The sequence below is a fragment of the Camelina sativa genome, chromosome 7 (genome assembly GCF_030686135.1).
Source record: "Camelina sativa cultivar CO46 ecotype springtype chromosome 7, ASM3068613v1".
Taxonomy (NCBI): domain Eukaryota; kingdom Viridiplantae; phylum Streptophyta; class Magnoliopsida; order Brassicales; family Brassicaceae; genus Camelina; species Camelina sativa.
Window position 1 is genome coordinate 8,340,053 of NC_141886.1, and position 16,483 is coordinate 8,356,535.

A 16,483-nucleotide genomic window follows, 5' to 3' on the forward strand; every position below is an offset into this window, starting at 1 on the left:
ACTTTCCACACTTTTGTTCTATTAGATGACAAAAAAAAATATCAATTTTGTTAAAACACTCATTGAAAATGTAAAATGACACTCTTTGTTAAATGGATCTTAAAAGAAAGAGAAAAAAATGAGGATAATTAATTTATAAAAGTAAATTATGTAAAATATATATATATATATATATATATACACACTTGTGGAGAGCTTTTAAATATAAAAGGGAGAGAAAAAATATGCTTTTATAATATTTTAATTTTAAAGCATGTTTTTGGTGCTTTAAAAAAATTAGAAAAAAGTGGCTTTCAAAGGTTTAAAATAAATAAAAGAAAAAAGTGTGATTGGCAAATAAATGACTATTATGGCTTTAAACCTTTTTAAAGTCTTAATTAACTACACAGTTGTGTGTCCACAAAATTAGATATAATAAAAAAAAAATTCTTTTTCGAATGCACACATATATGTGTCTGAAATTTTGGCCTAACAGAAATTGGAAATTTTGCTCCTACCCATCAAAGTGAATTCGGGTATAATTACATTTTTTACATACTGTTAATGTAGACCATGTTCGGTTTCCAGTCGCCGGCGGCTGTTTTGGGCGACAATAAATCAACAAAAAAGGCAGCAATTACTCTATTGAAAAGCAGTTAATCATTCTTTCACATTGTAGCGACTCCGTTCAGCGTCATCATAGAGAGAAATTAAGGTCGCTGGAAATTTGAGCGATTACAGCAACCCCTTTAAACGGTCGCCGGCGACTGCTTTCCTCTCACCATAATATTGTTTTATTTTCTCTCACCTCCATTTTTTCACTCCGTTACCTTTTAAATATGTGTCGCCATTTTTTCAACTCGGATGGTTGATTCTTGTGGTCTAGTCGCGGAAAGCTCTATAATTCACATTACAGATTTATTAGGATTTTGGGTTTAGGGTTTCGTAAGAGGCAATGGAGTGAAACTTTTTTCGCTCTGTTGCCATTTTTTTACTTCATTTGCCTTTTAAATGTGTACCACTGCAAATCTGCAAAAAGAAAACAGTGAGATACTTGTATATACCTATCTTAAGAGATTTAAAGTCTATACGAAAATCTAAACCAGAAAGAAAAAAAAAAAGAAAAAAAAAACATAAAACAGGAAGTATTGAAGAGTAAATGTAAGTTACTTGCGTCAAACGCTAAGGTAGAGGAAACGATTCACACTTCCTAGAAAAGTGTATATTTGACCATATGAGAGGGTTCAAACGGCTTGGCACAACTTGTGGCTCCTAGGGTTCTAAAAAGGTGTCCAAGACTCCAAGGTGAGATTTTTACTCTTTTTAAAAAAAAAGTCGATTTCTTTGTTCTTCTGAGGGGAATTAAGGTTATAAACCTAATTTTATCATTTGGAAAGTGCTAAGATTTGCCAAATACAACATTAGAATTAGGCAATCCTGAACCGAAATAACCAGATCGATACGAAGCGATCGGCAACAAATACAATTATACAAGCATTCGGTTATCGGTTCTCGAACTGAACAGTTAACCGATAATAACTTCTTTTTCTTTGGTCTTGCCTCTTCATACGCTGATATGCATTTGTCTGATCCAACTGGATCTCTCTTTCTTGTTAATTGTTGTTTTACGTTTTAATGTTTTATATATAGATCTCTTTCTGCTCTTCTAATCTTAATTAAAGGCTACAAACATAACAATCATTTGTAAGGTGCTAGCTAATATTTGCCAAATGCCAATACAACATTTTAGATTCTTTAAGCAACTCATCTTCGCATATTATTCAATTAAACATATCCATGTTTATTGTTCTTATTGAAAAGACAAATATAAATAACAAGCCGAAGGTGTGAAAATAATAATAATAAAAAAGTTCATAAAGAGACACTCTCTTGCATTGTTTCTTCAACTCCACAACGCAGAACAATCGGTGGGCTTAAAAGAAACCAGCAGTGAAGAAGAATCATAACTCACCAAAAAATTATTCTGTGCCCTGTTCCCAAAGATAGCTTTTTGTTTCGAATTACCACATTTAACAGCCAAACAAACACAGTCCTCCTCCGTCCGATTCCTCATACATATTGAACTTTTCCAAGACAAGATCCGCACCGCCAGAAAAATGCATTGTGATTACCGGAAATATCTCTATGGTGTCAGAGTTGTAGCACAAGATGTCGTTGCGACTAGTGTCAACTACTCGATCCGCTTTCACAACTTTTTCCACTGCCTCCCTTACTAGGTTACAGTAGCTTTCAGGCAAGAACGTGTAAGTGGTTCCAGAGTCTATCACTATGTTCCCTTCCAAGGCATGAAATGGTGTCCCACTGTCCCCAATGTCTCAATGCGGGTTCCCCCAACGCTGACCGCGTCTAGGTTTAGGTAATAGAGGCCGGGTTTTGCTGTAGTCATAAACATAGTGGTTGATACAACCCCATTTCCTGCTATATTAGCATTCCCACCAAAGTTGATTTTACTAGTTCCTTTACCAGAGAAGCAGTAAGAAATGAAACCTGGGTACTCCCCTCCCATCTGAGTAACGAGCGATAAATATCCCCAATCTGGACCAACAATGCCCAAAGAACCCGTTCTACTAAACCCTGAGCTGTTGCGGCTACAACCAATAATGCAGGCCCGGCCCGTCCATAAGACAAGCAAAGCACTTGCTTTAGGCCACAGAAGATATAGATTACTGAAAGGCCAAAAATACAAAATAATCTGTTTGGTCTGATGGTTCAGTAGTCCTTTGTTATGTCTATTATCTCAGGTTTGAGTCTTATCTTGGTACTTCATGAGGTTTTTTTTTTTTTTTTCCCCTTTACGTTTTGAAAATGCTTTTGGCCACTTTTAACATAGGACCGGCCCTGCAATAATGGTTTCAGGCATCACAAAGGGCTCCCCTATAGTTGAATGAATCGTGACTGTCTCGGTCGCTAAGGTTCCCTTGGTATAGATTCCGTCTCCGTAGACAATGTCGTAAGGACAAGAGTGCCCGTCGCATCTTTTCTCTTTGAAGGTTGAGGATTTCGAAGGGTCGAATATGGGAGCGTATTGGTCGTAACAGTTAGTACAAGGCAAACATTGTGTCCATAAGAGATCGCTTCCTGTGTCTAAGATAGCTTTGATCTCGAAAGGAGGAGTACCGATCTGTAGTTTCATTAGATACTCGGTGTTATCAAAGACGGTGTTAGCGTAAGGTGACCCGAGCTGAGTATCAGAGCTGACTCGAAAAGAAGATGCATTGGAGCGACGCTGGATCAAGTCGATGGTGAAGCCGTGAGGTGATGAGGTTGTGGTGGTAAAGAGAATACATGTAACGATTTCAAGAAATAGAGCGATCATCGTAGTCTCAAGAGACATAATGATCGAATAATTTTTCTTTTTTGTTATGGGTTTCTGAGACACAGTGAAATGTTATGCATTCATGCACACATATTAATAGATGTGAAGTCTTACATTTTTTCCGGGTTTTATATTGTTCCTTTGGTTTACTTTCCACTAATGGAAATTAGATGACCACTTTGCAATCGACAAATGTATATTTTCTTAGAAATTTTAGTTTTAAGGTTATTTCCAACGCACAGTTTTTAAGGGAGGTTTTAGTGGAGAAAAAAAAAATCAGATTAAACAAAAAAAATGCAAGAGAGCCTCTTATATTGCATATTCGTTTATGTGCTAAGAGCCGGTACGTGTTTAAGTGCTCGTTGGCCGAACAAAAAAATAGAAGAAGGAAAAAAAAATTGGTTCCACAAACAAATTTTTTTTCTTTCTTTCATCTTTCTCTCTCTCGGTCTCTCTCTCGCAGTTTCTCTCTCGATCGAAGTCCAGTATTGATAAAAGGAAGGAGAAGGATATGCTTACGCTATGGAATCAGAGGCGATTGGGTCGGAAGAGATCCGAATCAGAGGAGATTTAATCTGGGGAGGCGAATCGACAGACAAATTTTTTTTCTTTCTTTCATCTCTCTCTCTCTCTCTCGGTCTCTCTCTCTCGGTCTCTCTCGATCGAAGTCCAATATTGATAAAAAGAAGGAGAAGGATATGTTTACGCTATGGAATCAGAGGCGATTGGGTTGGAGGAGATCCGAATCGGAGGAGATTTAATCTGGGGAGGCGAATCGGAGGAAATTGAATCAACTCCGAGATATTTGAGTTTGGAGTCGATTCATTCGGATGAGGTTGAAGCAATTGGAAACTGAGGGTAAGTTTCTCCGTTTAATAGGATGAATTCGCGATAAGTTAGGAGGGATTAGGGTTGTTTGGATTTTGTTCGTAAATTTGGGTTTAGGGTTGGTTGTTTGAAAGAGTACTTGCTTGTTCATGACTAAAGTTCGAAATCAGATAGAAGTAGTGTTTAGGGTTCTTGCTATATGATTGAGAAACTGATCCTGCGGTATTTTGATATATGTGATTGCTGATTTGTGTTGTTTTAATCATAGGATCAACTCGTTTTTTATCAGTAGTGACATTTTGATTGATTTGTAATTGTATATATGTATCAGTTGGTCCGACATCAGTATCCGACAAATGAGAAGCCTTGAAGCCATGCCTTGAATGTTTGTTCAGATTCAGACCTTGAAGCCATTGGGGTTGGAAAGCTGATCTATTGGTAGAGAAAGATATGTTTCTCTTACTCTGATACTTCGCATGTTTTATTTTTCATATGGTTCCGACATTGTTCCATCTGTTTTGACATGTCACTTTCTTGTAGGTGCGTGTTGGCTTTGGAAGATACATAACACAAGGAGTCAAGTGAAGTGGACAAAGCCAAGTGAGGCGCTTGTTGAGCCAAATTCATAACACAAGGTAAGATTTTGTACCGGTTTTTATTTGTTTTTATTTTGTTTTTGTTTTAATTCCATTTATGTCTGCATATGATCTTAATGTAAGATTTTTTTTAGTATTCATATTATCTTTTCTCTTTTTTTTTCTTGGTGTTATTCATTTATGTGGTGTTAGTGTAGGTAAGTGTCGAGTCAGTCATGATGAATGCTTGTTGTTTGTTGGTTGTGATAAATACCATTAGTACTTGATTAGGGTCTAGGGAAGTCGACATCAGACTTATTGTGTGATGGTTTAGTGTTTGTTGGTTGTTGTTAAGTGATGATAAATGTGTGGTTGTTGTGGAACTTAAATTTGAAAACTTAAAGCCACTAGTTTAAAAAGTAAACTACTCACAAAGATTGTTAATAAAATGGTAAAACACAAAACACATAACACAAAACCTTCTTTCCTTGATAGTAAAACACAAAACACAAAACATTAACACCAATCATAAAACACAAAACCCTAACCCTTCCTTCTCCTTCTAACACACACACGAAGCAGCAGCTATGGATTCAGAGGACTCCAGTTTGAATCCATATCGTTTCTCTCCTGGCTTCTTTGATCTCCTCCAAAGTCAGCTTGATACCCGCACAAGCATTGACTCTCCTTATGAGAGTCAATGTTCTGACGTACCACCTGCAGCTGCATCACCTGTTGGTAACCGCCGAGCAAGGCATGCTTGGTTACCAGCAGATGATGTGATGCTTGTCAGTGCTTGGCTAAACATGAGTAAGGACCCGATTACATCAAACGAGCAGAGACGTGGAGCCGTTTGGGGAAGGATTGCGGATTATGTATCTAAATGTCTGAATGTTGTTGGTCGACCAAAGAGAGAGTCAAGTCATTGTAAGCAGCGGTGGGGTAAGATCAACGACACTGTGTGCAAGTTCGTTGGCTGTTATGAAGCTGCGACAAGGGAGAAATCTAGTGGGCAGAATGAAGATGACGTTATGAAGCTAGCTCACCAGATTTTCTTCAATGATCAGAACGTAAAATTCACCTTGGAGCATGCATGGCGAGAGCTTAGATATGATCAGAAGTGGTGTGCTTCCACATCTTCTAAAGGGAATGGAGTCAAAAGGACACGGTGTGTGAGGATGGTTCTGCACATCCTTCAACCTCCGAAGCTCCCATTGATGTCGAGGATGAACCTATGCATCGTCTTACTGGTGTTAAGGCTGCAAAGGTGTTGAGAGGAAAGGCTAAGAAGAACATCAACACTAAAGCGGATGTAGAGGGAGATGCTAAAGCTTTGTTGGAGTTTCAGATGCAAGAGGTTGGGAGGATGTATGAGATGAAGCAAAAGGACTTTGCTTTGAAAGAGATGGAGTTCGCTCTGAAAGAGAAGCATAGCAAGCATGTGATGCTTGAAAATCTAACTGCAAACAAAGATTCACTTACTGAATCGGAAAAAGCTTTGAAGGACAAACTAATTGATGACATGTTGTCATCAGTTTGAATCGTTTTAGTTGTTGTGTTATGTACTAGGTATCATGTACTCGGTCATTGTAATAGTGAAGTCTTGTATTCGGTTTTAGTTTGTTCCTTATTTGGTTTAACTAATGTACTCGGTTTTAGTTTGTTCCTTATTTGGTTTAACTAATGTACTCGGTTTTAGTTTGTTTCCAAATATAATTGGCTTCAATTACTTGTTTGGTGTTGACATGTTCCTTATTAATTGTACTTGTGTTTTTTGGTTTCTTGAATTAATTGTTTGGTGTTGTGTATGCGGTTTCAGGATAAAGGAAAAGGATGGTGACTGTTGATCTTGACCACACAAGAGGTTGACGTGAGCTTCACCCCCACACAAGAGTATCCCGTGAGCTCCACCCACCACACAAGCGTCTCTCGTGAGCTAAACCACACCACAAGCGTCTCCCATGATCAAACAGCTCTATAGTACACCACAAGATGTCGAATCTTTAATTGTACTATAGTACCAATTGTTTGTTTTTTTGTGACATACACCACAAGTTTGTACAAGTCCAGTTTTTGTTTTTTATCTCACCAAACCACAAATTTCTTACGCAAACCACACCACAAAATACACCAGTACAAGTCTATAAAACGAAGAGGTGGATTTATCAAACACTCACCAATTCACAAAAAAAATCATACACTCTCTATCTTATCAAACACTCACCATAGTCCAAACACTCTCTATCTTTTCAAACACATTTCTCCTAAAATGGCATCTTCTTCACAAAATAATTTTTGGGAAAGATTATTTCAGTGAAGATGCAACATACCCTCCTAAAATGTTCCGACGCCGATTTAGAATGAACAAGCCCTTATTCATGCGTATCGTTGAGCGACTAGGAACTAAAATTTCATTCTTTCAACAACGAAGAGATGCTATAGGAAGGTTGGGGCTTTCAGCACTACAAAAGTGTACAACAGCAATTCGTATGATGGCATATGGTTCGGCAGCTGATGCGGTTGACGAATACCTCCGACTTGCTGAAACCACGCGTTCTCATGCTTGGATCATTTTGTTGATGCCATCATAAATTGTTTTGGAGATGAGTACTTACGAAGACCGACACCAGTAGATCTTTAACGTCTACTCGATATTGGAGAGTTCTGCGGATTTACGGGGATGATAGGAAGCATCGATTGTATGCATTAGGAGTGGAAGAATTGTCCAACCGCATGGAAAGGTCAATATACATGTGGTTATGGCAAGCCGACAATCGTTTTAGAGGCTGTAACATCACAAGATCTCTGGATCTGGCATGCTTTTTTTGGACCTCCAGGTACATTAAACGATATAAATATTCTTGATCATTCTCCCATTTTTGATGATATTTTAAACGATCGAGCTCCGAAAGTTAAATACAGTGTCAACGGACACCAGTACAAGTTGGCTTACTATCTCACAGATGGTATTTATCCAAAATGGTCTACTTTTATCCAATCTATTCCACTACCGCAAACTCCAAAAGACTCTTTCTTTGCTACACATCAAGAAGCTGCACGTAAAGATGTCGAGCGTGCTTTTGGAGTTTTGCAGGGTCGATTTGCCATAGTCAAAAATCCGGCTCTTCGTTTGGATAAGAATAAAATTGGAAATATAATGATAACGTGTATCATACTGCACAATATGATCGTAGAAGACGAACGAGATGGATACACTCTGTTTGATCCATCCAAATTCACACACATGGAGTCCAACCGAACTTCAGAAGTGGACTTCACCGTACCAACAACCAGGCCTTCATGTGTCTCCACTATGATGAACATTCGTTTGAGTGTTCGTGATCGAGATAAACATAAACAGTTACAAGATGATTTGGTTGAGAATATTTGGGCAAAATTTGGAGAATACCATTAAGCATTTTCTCTTTTTATGAATTTTACTTCTCTTTTATTATGTTTTAATGTTTCCTATGTTTAAAATTTTATGAAATGCAATAATTTTATAAACATATATCTCAAATGCAATAATTTCATATTCTAATTTAATTTTTTTATTTTCAAATTTAAAAAAAAAAATTGAGAGACTCAAAATAAGAACCCACCATTGGAGGGTATACTTTTAATTAACAATCACAAAGTTCTTAATCTACTCAAACTACAAAATATATTAATAAACAATTTTAAGAGGCCCTAAAATATATCACTGGGGTTGCCCTAAGAAAGTGTTGATGAACCCAAAATAAATTAACACTATATTATTACAGATGTTTTTTTTCCCCATAAACCATAAAGTAAGAGCACCTCACCAATATAAATGATAGAATATATTGTGCAAATATAATATTACATCACTACCAAATAATATCTCTATTGGTGAGATATCTATTGGGTATTTCATCAATAATATATAATACTGATATTTTTTTGATGTTATTTAATATTTTAAAAAATGATGTTAATTAATTTTCGTAATAATTTTTAAACATAGTAAATTACATTTTAAATATAATCTATTTTATTAGAATGTTATATATATATATATATATTTATAGAAATAACAATAACAAAATCATAATTATTAATAATCTTAATTTTAGTAGCATAATTAATAATGCTATCTATATTATGAATCAATCAAAGAGCTATATTTATAAAATAATATTATTTTATTATTTTATAAATCTTAATAAATATCAATTAAAAATAATATTAATAGAAAATTTAAACTTATGAATAATAGAGCTTAATATTTATAGATAATTTTATTTTATGATTTATAAAAATAAAGAAATAAAAAAAGTAACAACAGATAAACTATTTAATTGAGAAATATATAGTCTTAGTTTTTTGAGAATTTGTTAAAAATACCCTTTTTGGGATACCCCTTTTCAAAAATACCCTCTTTTTTGAACATTTTCATTTTTACCCTCTTTTACATAATTTCAATGTATTAAATTAATTTTTAGAATTTTTTTTTTAGGTTTGGGTTCTCATTTTACATTTAGGATATAGTTTTGAGGGGTTAGGGTTTAATATATAGAGTTTATGGTTTAGAATTTAGTGATTTTATTCATAAAAAATGATATTTTTGAAAATGACCAACATGAAAAGGTATTTTTAAAAAAGTGACATAGGAAAAGGAGTATTTTTGAAAATTCCCCTAGTTTTTTTGTCAAACAAAAAAGAGATAATTTTATTTTATGATTTCTAAATATTAAATGTGAACCTTATAAAATAGAGGATTTCTCATGGGTATCTCAGATGAGAAACTCTCATGGGATTCTCATAATTTTCGAATAAAATAATATGATTTTACATTTAAAAGAAAAATATGTTTTCAACTTTTTTTTTTTTTTTGCCATAAACCTTTTTGTTTTTTGGTAGGTTTTTTTTTTGCCATAAGCTTGGTAACTTTTGTGTTCTTTTGTTATAGTAATACAAGAGATACGGTTTTGAGATTGAAATTTATGTTTTGGTTTTGTGTATTTGGGTCCATGTTGCTGTGTCTTCCATGACGATGAATATGAGTTTGATTAGGTCCATGTTGCTCTCAACATTAACAATGATTCATGCAATGGAAAAAATTAGTTATTTCATTAAGATCTCTACGATCAGATGTTATAATAAACATCACTTGTTATTACACACCACCTTTTAAAAACAGAACAGTCAATATGGATGATCTTTTAGCTAATTTGGGGAATCAAAACATACAGATAACTGATGAAATATTTTTCCAATAGCGTGGGTATTTGGGTAACCATTCGGGTTCGGGTTCGGGTTGTGTGTTTCGGGTTTTTAGGGTTTTTGGGTTAATAGAAATAAGACCCGTTCGTATTTTTAGATTTCGGGTTGGATTCGGGTAAACACCTATCGGATATGGATAGTTTAGAGTTATATCTAAAACCTCGAAATATATTTCCAGTTCAGATCGGATTTGATAGTTTTTCAATCCAAGTTCAGAAAAAGATATAAAACAATTCAAATTCATCCAAATGATTATAATCATCAAGAAAAAATAACCAAAAGTTATCCAACAAAACTGAATTCGAACAATTCTAAATACCAAAACACCAAATTCACAAGGCACAAGCCAATAGTTCTTGACTACATCAAATTTAAAGTTAGAATCATATAATCTATCTAAACTAACATATGAAAATGACAACTAATTTATCTTGTAATAGTGGTTATAAATTACTGACAAAACTTGTAAATTGACTTAGTGTATTGTTAAGAATATATAACTTTAGATGATTTCAGGTATTTGTTCGGGTGTTCGGATATATCCAATCGGATTCGGGTACCTGATTCATTTACTAAAAACATCCCATCGGAAATTTTAAAAGTTCAGGTTCGAGTTCAGATTGGGTATTTTAAATCGGATTTGGGTTAGATTTTCGGGTTCGTATATTTTGCCCAGCCAGTTCTTATAGCGTAAATCGACATAGCCACAATCATTAAGCTTCTAGACATTGCAACCTTGCTTTCTCACGATTCAAAATAAGAAATCAATCTTCAAGCAATCTCCTTAAATCTTATTTCGGTTGTCATGGAAGACACAACAACATGAACCTAATCAAACTCATATTCATCGTCCTCGTCATTCCTTTTCCACCTTGTTTTTGTTCATCACCATTCCTTTTCATTTTCATCATTATTCACCTTCTACATTAAATCATCTTCTACTGTAGACTCACTGATACTCTAAATTTTTCCGGAACGCCACTAATCTTTCAAGAATGTCTTATATATATGCATCATTTGGAGGTATAGAACCAACTTTGTGCACATCACTATCCTTAAAAACAGTTTAGAGTATTAGTAGAGATAGATTACCATATCATTGACACAGGCTGTAGTTGGAGACTTGGTAGGGCACAGGTGAGTCATCTCAGTCTTTAGGTAATAAGAAAGTAGATAAGTTTCTTTCCTCTATGACCACATAATCATGACGGACCAAATCCAGAACATAATTTCGGGTTAATGCCACTCTTAACTAGGAACGTAACCATCATCTGTGCCTCTTTCCGGTTTACTTCAAACAATGCATCAGCTAATCTTTCAAATACTGTACCATCAGGAATGAATCCTTCCCTAATCATCTCAGCCACCACTTCCAAAGATTTATCTATCATTCCTGCTCTGTAACACCCTTCAGTCAACGTAATATACATTTCTCCATCAATCTCAAACTCATTCACTCGCAACTCGCTGAACAATCTCATCGCTTCGCACACTTTCCCAGCTCTGCAGAGTCCATTCATCAACACCCAATACGTATCCTTGTTTATAGTAACACCACGAGAACTCATTTCGCTATGTAGTTCAAACGCTTTCTCCACTAGACCGAACCGAGAGTACCCATCCATGATCAAATTATACAGATAAGTCTCCACTCTTAGCTTCTCATCATGCATTTTAGAAACCAACCTCTCTGCTTCTTCAAGCTTACCATAACTAGTGAACCCATCAATCAAAATCTTGAAAGTATCGAGATCAAGCATCACACTTTCTTTCTCCATTAACTTAAGAACCAAATCCAACTCTTCAAAACCCCATCTTTTGACACAAGAATCTATCATCGACTTAAATGTAACAATATTAGGCTTAATCCCTTTAACCACCACCATCTCCTCAACTAGTTCTCTTGCTCTCGTGATCTCTCCATTGCAACACAAGGCGGAAACAACAACGGTTAAAGAGTACACAGAAACAACATCTAGCCCCGATTCAACCATTAAACGAAAGAAATCTACAGCTAGTTCCATGTGATCAGATCTTTTGAGATTCAACAGATGTAAAGTACAAGTCTTTTCATCAACCTTAACCTCATTGTTCTTCATATACTCAAAAACCTCAACAACTTCATCGAATTTATCATTGTCTGAGTAAACCATAACCATCGAATTAAAGAACCTCGCAACAACTCTCGTATCACAACCACCACACTCATCAACAAAGGCAGAGACGATTGCGTTAAAAGGGTACCTGAGAATGTCTTCAATAGCCACAGGTTTCATCAGTTTCAGCGCATCTGAGAATCTCCTCTCTGACAAGACACGGAAAGCTAAAGACAAGTGAGCTCTGAGGTCAGGTTGGAACGAGAAAAGACAAGGGTTTTCGAGGATGAAACTGAACAAGGAGACGCATTTCCAAGATCTGACATCTGGGTCGGATAAAATACGGCGGAAAGTGGAGAGGTTGAGGTCGGAGAGTGGCTTTTCCGGTGAATCAAGAGTTTGGTTTATAGAGGAGGAATCGAGGATGAGCTTGTTGATTGAGAATGGATAAGTTCTTTTAGCTGTCTTTAAGGTTTTCAGGAACCTATGCAGAGTCATCGAATCGCTCTCGTCGGCAGTTCTGGCTCACTCACTACCTCCGTTCATCAGAGCTGGAAATGTAGACCGGCCGTCAAAAGGTGGCACGATGTTCGGTTTTCCGATATGAAAACGACACGATTTCTTAAACGAGTTGACTAAAAAGACAAGGTCAATTCCCTGAACTTAGTTGCTTTATCATGCCAAAACCATCAAATCGAGTAACGATGTTACTGTTCCGTTAATATATATACAGAATACGCAGTTGAACCCCCGACCTCTAATACTCACGACGAAGTACGAACCATAAAACCAGCTGAACTACCGTAACTTTTCGTTAAATATGAAATGGATAAACATATATATTTAAGACAACGCAAAAATTATTAAAGAAAAGGTAACTCTTTTCTCTGCTTTTGTTTTCTCTTTTCCGATAACATTACGACTGTGAATGTTGATTTTTCATGGATTGGATCAAGAATTGGGATTTTTTTGTTAGTTTAGATCAAAATTAATTAAAATCATGTATAAAATCCGATCCTTAATAGCTGAACTTGATTTTATATTAAAAAAATTTGTAATTGAAATTGAATTGAGTGATAAATATCTCAGCTCTTGACATCCTAATTTGAAATTAACCTCTACAGTTCATATATGACATCCTAATTTGAAATTAAGAAAAATTTATCGTCATAAATATCTCAATTGTTGAAGACGCGGCGGAAGAAGTGTGTAGAAACAGGAAAACGAAGATCGGAGAAGAAGAAAGGATAAGCTTTTATTTTTCTTAGTTTTTTAATTTGCATCGTAAATCTATATATGTATACCTGTTTGCAGTTGTACTATTTGTTACTATAGTTTAGGTGCTAAATCGCCTGCTTACGTGCATTATGGTTCTATGGTTCGATCCTTGAGTTTTTGAAATTTATTTTACTTCAATTTTTTCTTAAAACAATAAAAACGACGTCGTTTAAGGTCCAGTGTGGCATCCAATCATCATATATTAACGGAACAGTAACACCGTTACACGATTTGATGGTTTTGGCTTGATTTCAATAGTTCATGTGGAAAATTCAAATTTTAGTTAAGTTCATGTAGTTTTAGGCACATTCCAAAGATCTGTGTATGAATACGATAAAGCAACTAAGTTCAGGGGCGAATTGGCCGTTTTCCCAAAAAGACAAGTTCGAATAAAAGAGTGAAAAAGTCATCACAATTGTGTGAGTTAAAAAACACAAAGAAAATAACAATTCTCAAAAATAGTTTAAAAATAAGTTTTGTTTTTAAATTTAACATATCATTAATAAAGTTTTTAAAATTAATATGTTTCAAAACTAACCTTTCAAAATTAAATTTTAAATTTTAAACACTAAATTTTACCCTTAAAAAATATACTTAAGATATAAAATAAGCAGGTGACAAAATATATATATATAAGCAATCCAGAATTTTTGTGTGTTTTGAAATTAGTTTTTAAAAAATTAATTATAGGATTTTTTTTACCCGTCTTGAAACAAAGGAAATGAAACAACTATTACACAAAAGATAACGAGGATAAAAAAAAAGATCAAAGAAACACAAAATATATTTTAATATTGGTGAGATGCACTCTAGAGTTTATAGGGAAAAACAAAAAAAAATATATGTATCTATGTATCCATATATATTATAATAAAAGTATAATATATATATATATGGGAAAATAACTATAATAACCTATATATTAGAATTAATAAATAGAGTGACCTATATCTTTTAAAAGTAAACAACATCTTTTACAAGCCAAAAAGCCATACTCCCCCTCTTTTGCTTGGAGGAGTATTTTTTCAACTAAAGGTTTGGTGGTAAACGGATCACGTTGGGCGATAGGTTCAGGTTGTCAGGTTTCGGTCTGGCGGGATCCCTGGATTCCGGATAATCCACCACGACCAACGAATGGTCGAGGAAGATTGTTACTTCCCAGTTTAATGGTTAATCATTTGATTAATCCAACTACTAAGGAGTGGCACATGCCACTTCTTGAGGAGTTTTTGGACCCCTTGGATGTCCAAATTATTCACTCTATGGAGATTAGTAAAGTTTATAAACCCGATAAATTGATTTGGCACTATACTAAATCAGGGAAATATACAGTTAAATCGGGTTATCGGTTAGCCCGGGAATTAATCAAGGGGGTAGAATATGGACCGTCGTGCACACCGCTTAGGGCACACGCTTGGAAACTTGAGGCTCCTCCGAAGGTTCAACATTTCTTCTGGCAGATTGCTTCCGGCTCCCTCCCTGTAATGGAGCGGCTGGCACATCGGGGTGTCTGGTGCGATACTCTATGTAAACGATGTGACTCGGAGGTGGAGACTATAAATCACGCTCTTTTTGAGTGTTCCCATTCACGTCGGATCTGGGATTTGTCCCCGATTGCCTTAAACCATGGGGGGTTTCCCTATGGTTCAATATATTCGAATCTGGATTTTCTCTTTTGTCGGGCATTATCCCAGACGGATGTTCCGGATATGTCTACGTTTACCGTGGCTCTTATGGTCAATTTGGAAGGATAGAAATAAAAAAGTTTTTCAAGGAATTGAAGCGGAACCAATTGAGGTTATTAATCAGGCGACCAATGACAAAGTGTTATGGGAAGAGGCCAAGTCCTTCTACTCAGCTGCACTAGATCCTTTGCCTGTGGAGGTTCGGGATCCTTCTCCCCGGTGTCAGGTTGATGGTTCTTGGAAGGTCTCGAACCCTTTTGTAGGATTGGGTTGGTTGTTTTGTGACAGGGAGGATATCACGGTGTTAATGGGAGCACGAAGTCAACGACGGAGCCCTTCTCCTCTACATTCGGAGCTTCAGGCCTTGATTTGGGCGATGGAATCCCTGCTGGCGAGGGATGTCGATTGTCAACGTTTTGAGACGGATTGTGCAGGATTAGTGGCAATGGTACAGTCTCCTGATGAGTGGCCCGCTTTCTCCAATCTGTTGGATGATTTTTGCTTGCTCCGCTCTTCCTTTCCTTCTTTCACGCTTTCGAAGATTCCAAGGACATCTAATGTTCGGGCAGATCGTCTTGCTCATTCTTCGAGATCTTTACCTTCTGAAATTTCTTTTGTAAACTCTTATCCTCCGGTTTGGGCAACCAACCTTGGAGTTATTTTCTAGATTAATGTTTGGTTGACAAAAAAAAAAAAGTAACTAGAGTGTTTTTATTTATTTAGGGTCCGAATGGTAACCGTGGATTTAGTAGTGCGGGACAAACAATTTGATAGTACGGTACGGTTCAACTGCGGTTCTTGCGGGCAAAATATTTTTGCGGGACAAGTGCGGTTTTTGTAAATAAGCGGTATAAAATAAAGTTTGATTGGTGAAAAAGCAAAATTTGGTATTATTAAAAAAAATCATTTGTTAATAAAAGAATTTAAGCATATGTTTTTCTTTAAACATGTTATTTTATTATTTTAAAAAAAAAATGATATGAAGCATAATAGAATATACAATTGTTTTATATTTAAACGGACATGTATAATTTTAAAAAAATAAGTAAATTGGATTAAAAATATTTTTTTTAAAATAACTAATACATGGAAACTCCATGATATATGACTTAACAACCACTATGATACTTATGATACTTAAGTAGCATTTATAATCATATTATTTACTTTACACTAATGTTATTTAATAAACAATAAGATTCATATTTTCTTTAATTTACAACTTCAAACACATATTCCAAATCTATTGAGTAATACTGAAACTGAATTTATTAAGCATTTAAATTAGTCTTTATAAGTATCTATTAAATCATTTAGAAAATGTATTTTTGTATTAAATCATTTGAAAATATATTAAACAAAACTATTATGAAAGTGTTTAAAAAAACATCTGATTAATCAATTTTTTTAAACTGAATGTGAGATAGGAAGGAAAAAAAGAGAACACAAAGAAAATAT

General features: G+C 35.3%; 2 protein-coding genes and 2 pseudogenes across 3 annotated transcripts; 2 read left to right on the forward strand and 2 right to left on the reverse strand.

The window, feature by feature from the left end:
• Nucleotides 1–1,882: 1,882 nt before the first annotated feature.
• Nucleotides 1,883–3,355, reverse strand: LOC104704436 (aspartic proteinase CDR1-like; annotated as a pseudogene).
• A 1,951-nt stretch (nucleotides 3,356–5,306) lies between these two features.
• Nucleotides 5,307–6,259, forward strand: LOC104704437 (uncharacterized). Its single transcript, XM_010420529.1, has 2 exons — nucleotides 5,307–5,789; nucleotides 5,882–6,259. Exons 1-2 carry the CDS (start codon nucleotides 5,307–5,309, stop codon nucleotides 6,257–6,259), a joined length of 861 nt encoding a protein of 286 aa, XP_010418831.1.
• A 952-nt stretch (nucleotides 6,260–7,211) lies between these two features.
• Nucleotides 7,212–8,134, forward strand: LOC147941042 (uncharacterized). The gene is made up of 2 exons (XM_087458368.1): nucleotides 7,212–7,272; nucleotides 7,557–8,134. The coding sequence occupies exons 1-2, from the start codon at nucleotides 7,212–7,214 to the stop codon at nucleotides 8,132–8,134; spliced, it is 639 nt and encodes a 212-aa protein (XP_087314494.1).
• A 2,477-nt stretch (nucleotides 8,135–10,611) lies between these two features.
• Nucleotides 10,612–12,752, reverse strand: LOC104700731 (pentatricopeptide repeat-containing protein At2g28050 pseudogene; annotated as a pseudogene). Its single transcript, XR_015561704.1, has one exon. The product of XR_015561704.1 is annotated as a pentatricopeptide repeat-containing protein At2g28050 pseudogene (transcript).
• Between the last annotated feature and the right edge of the window lie 3,731 nt (nucleotides 12,753–16,483).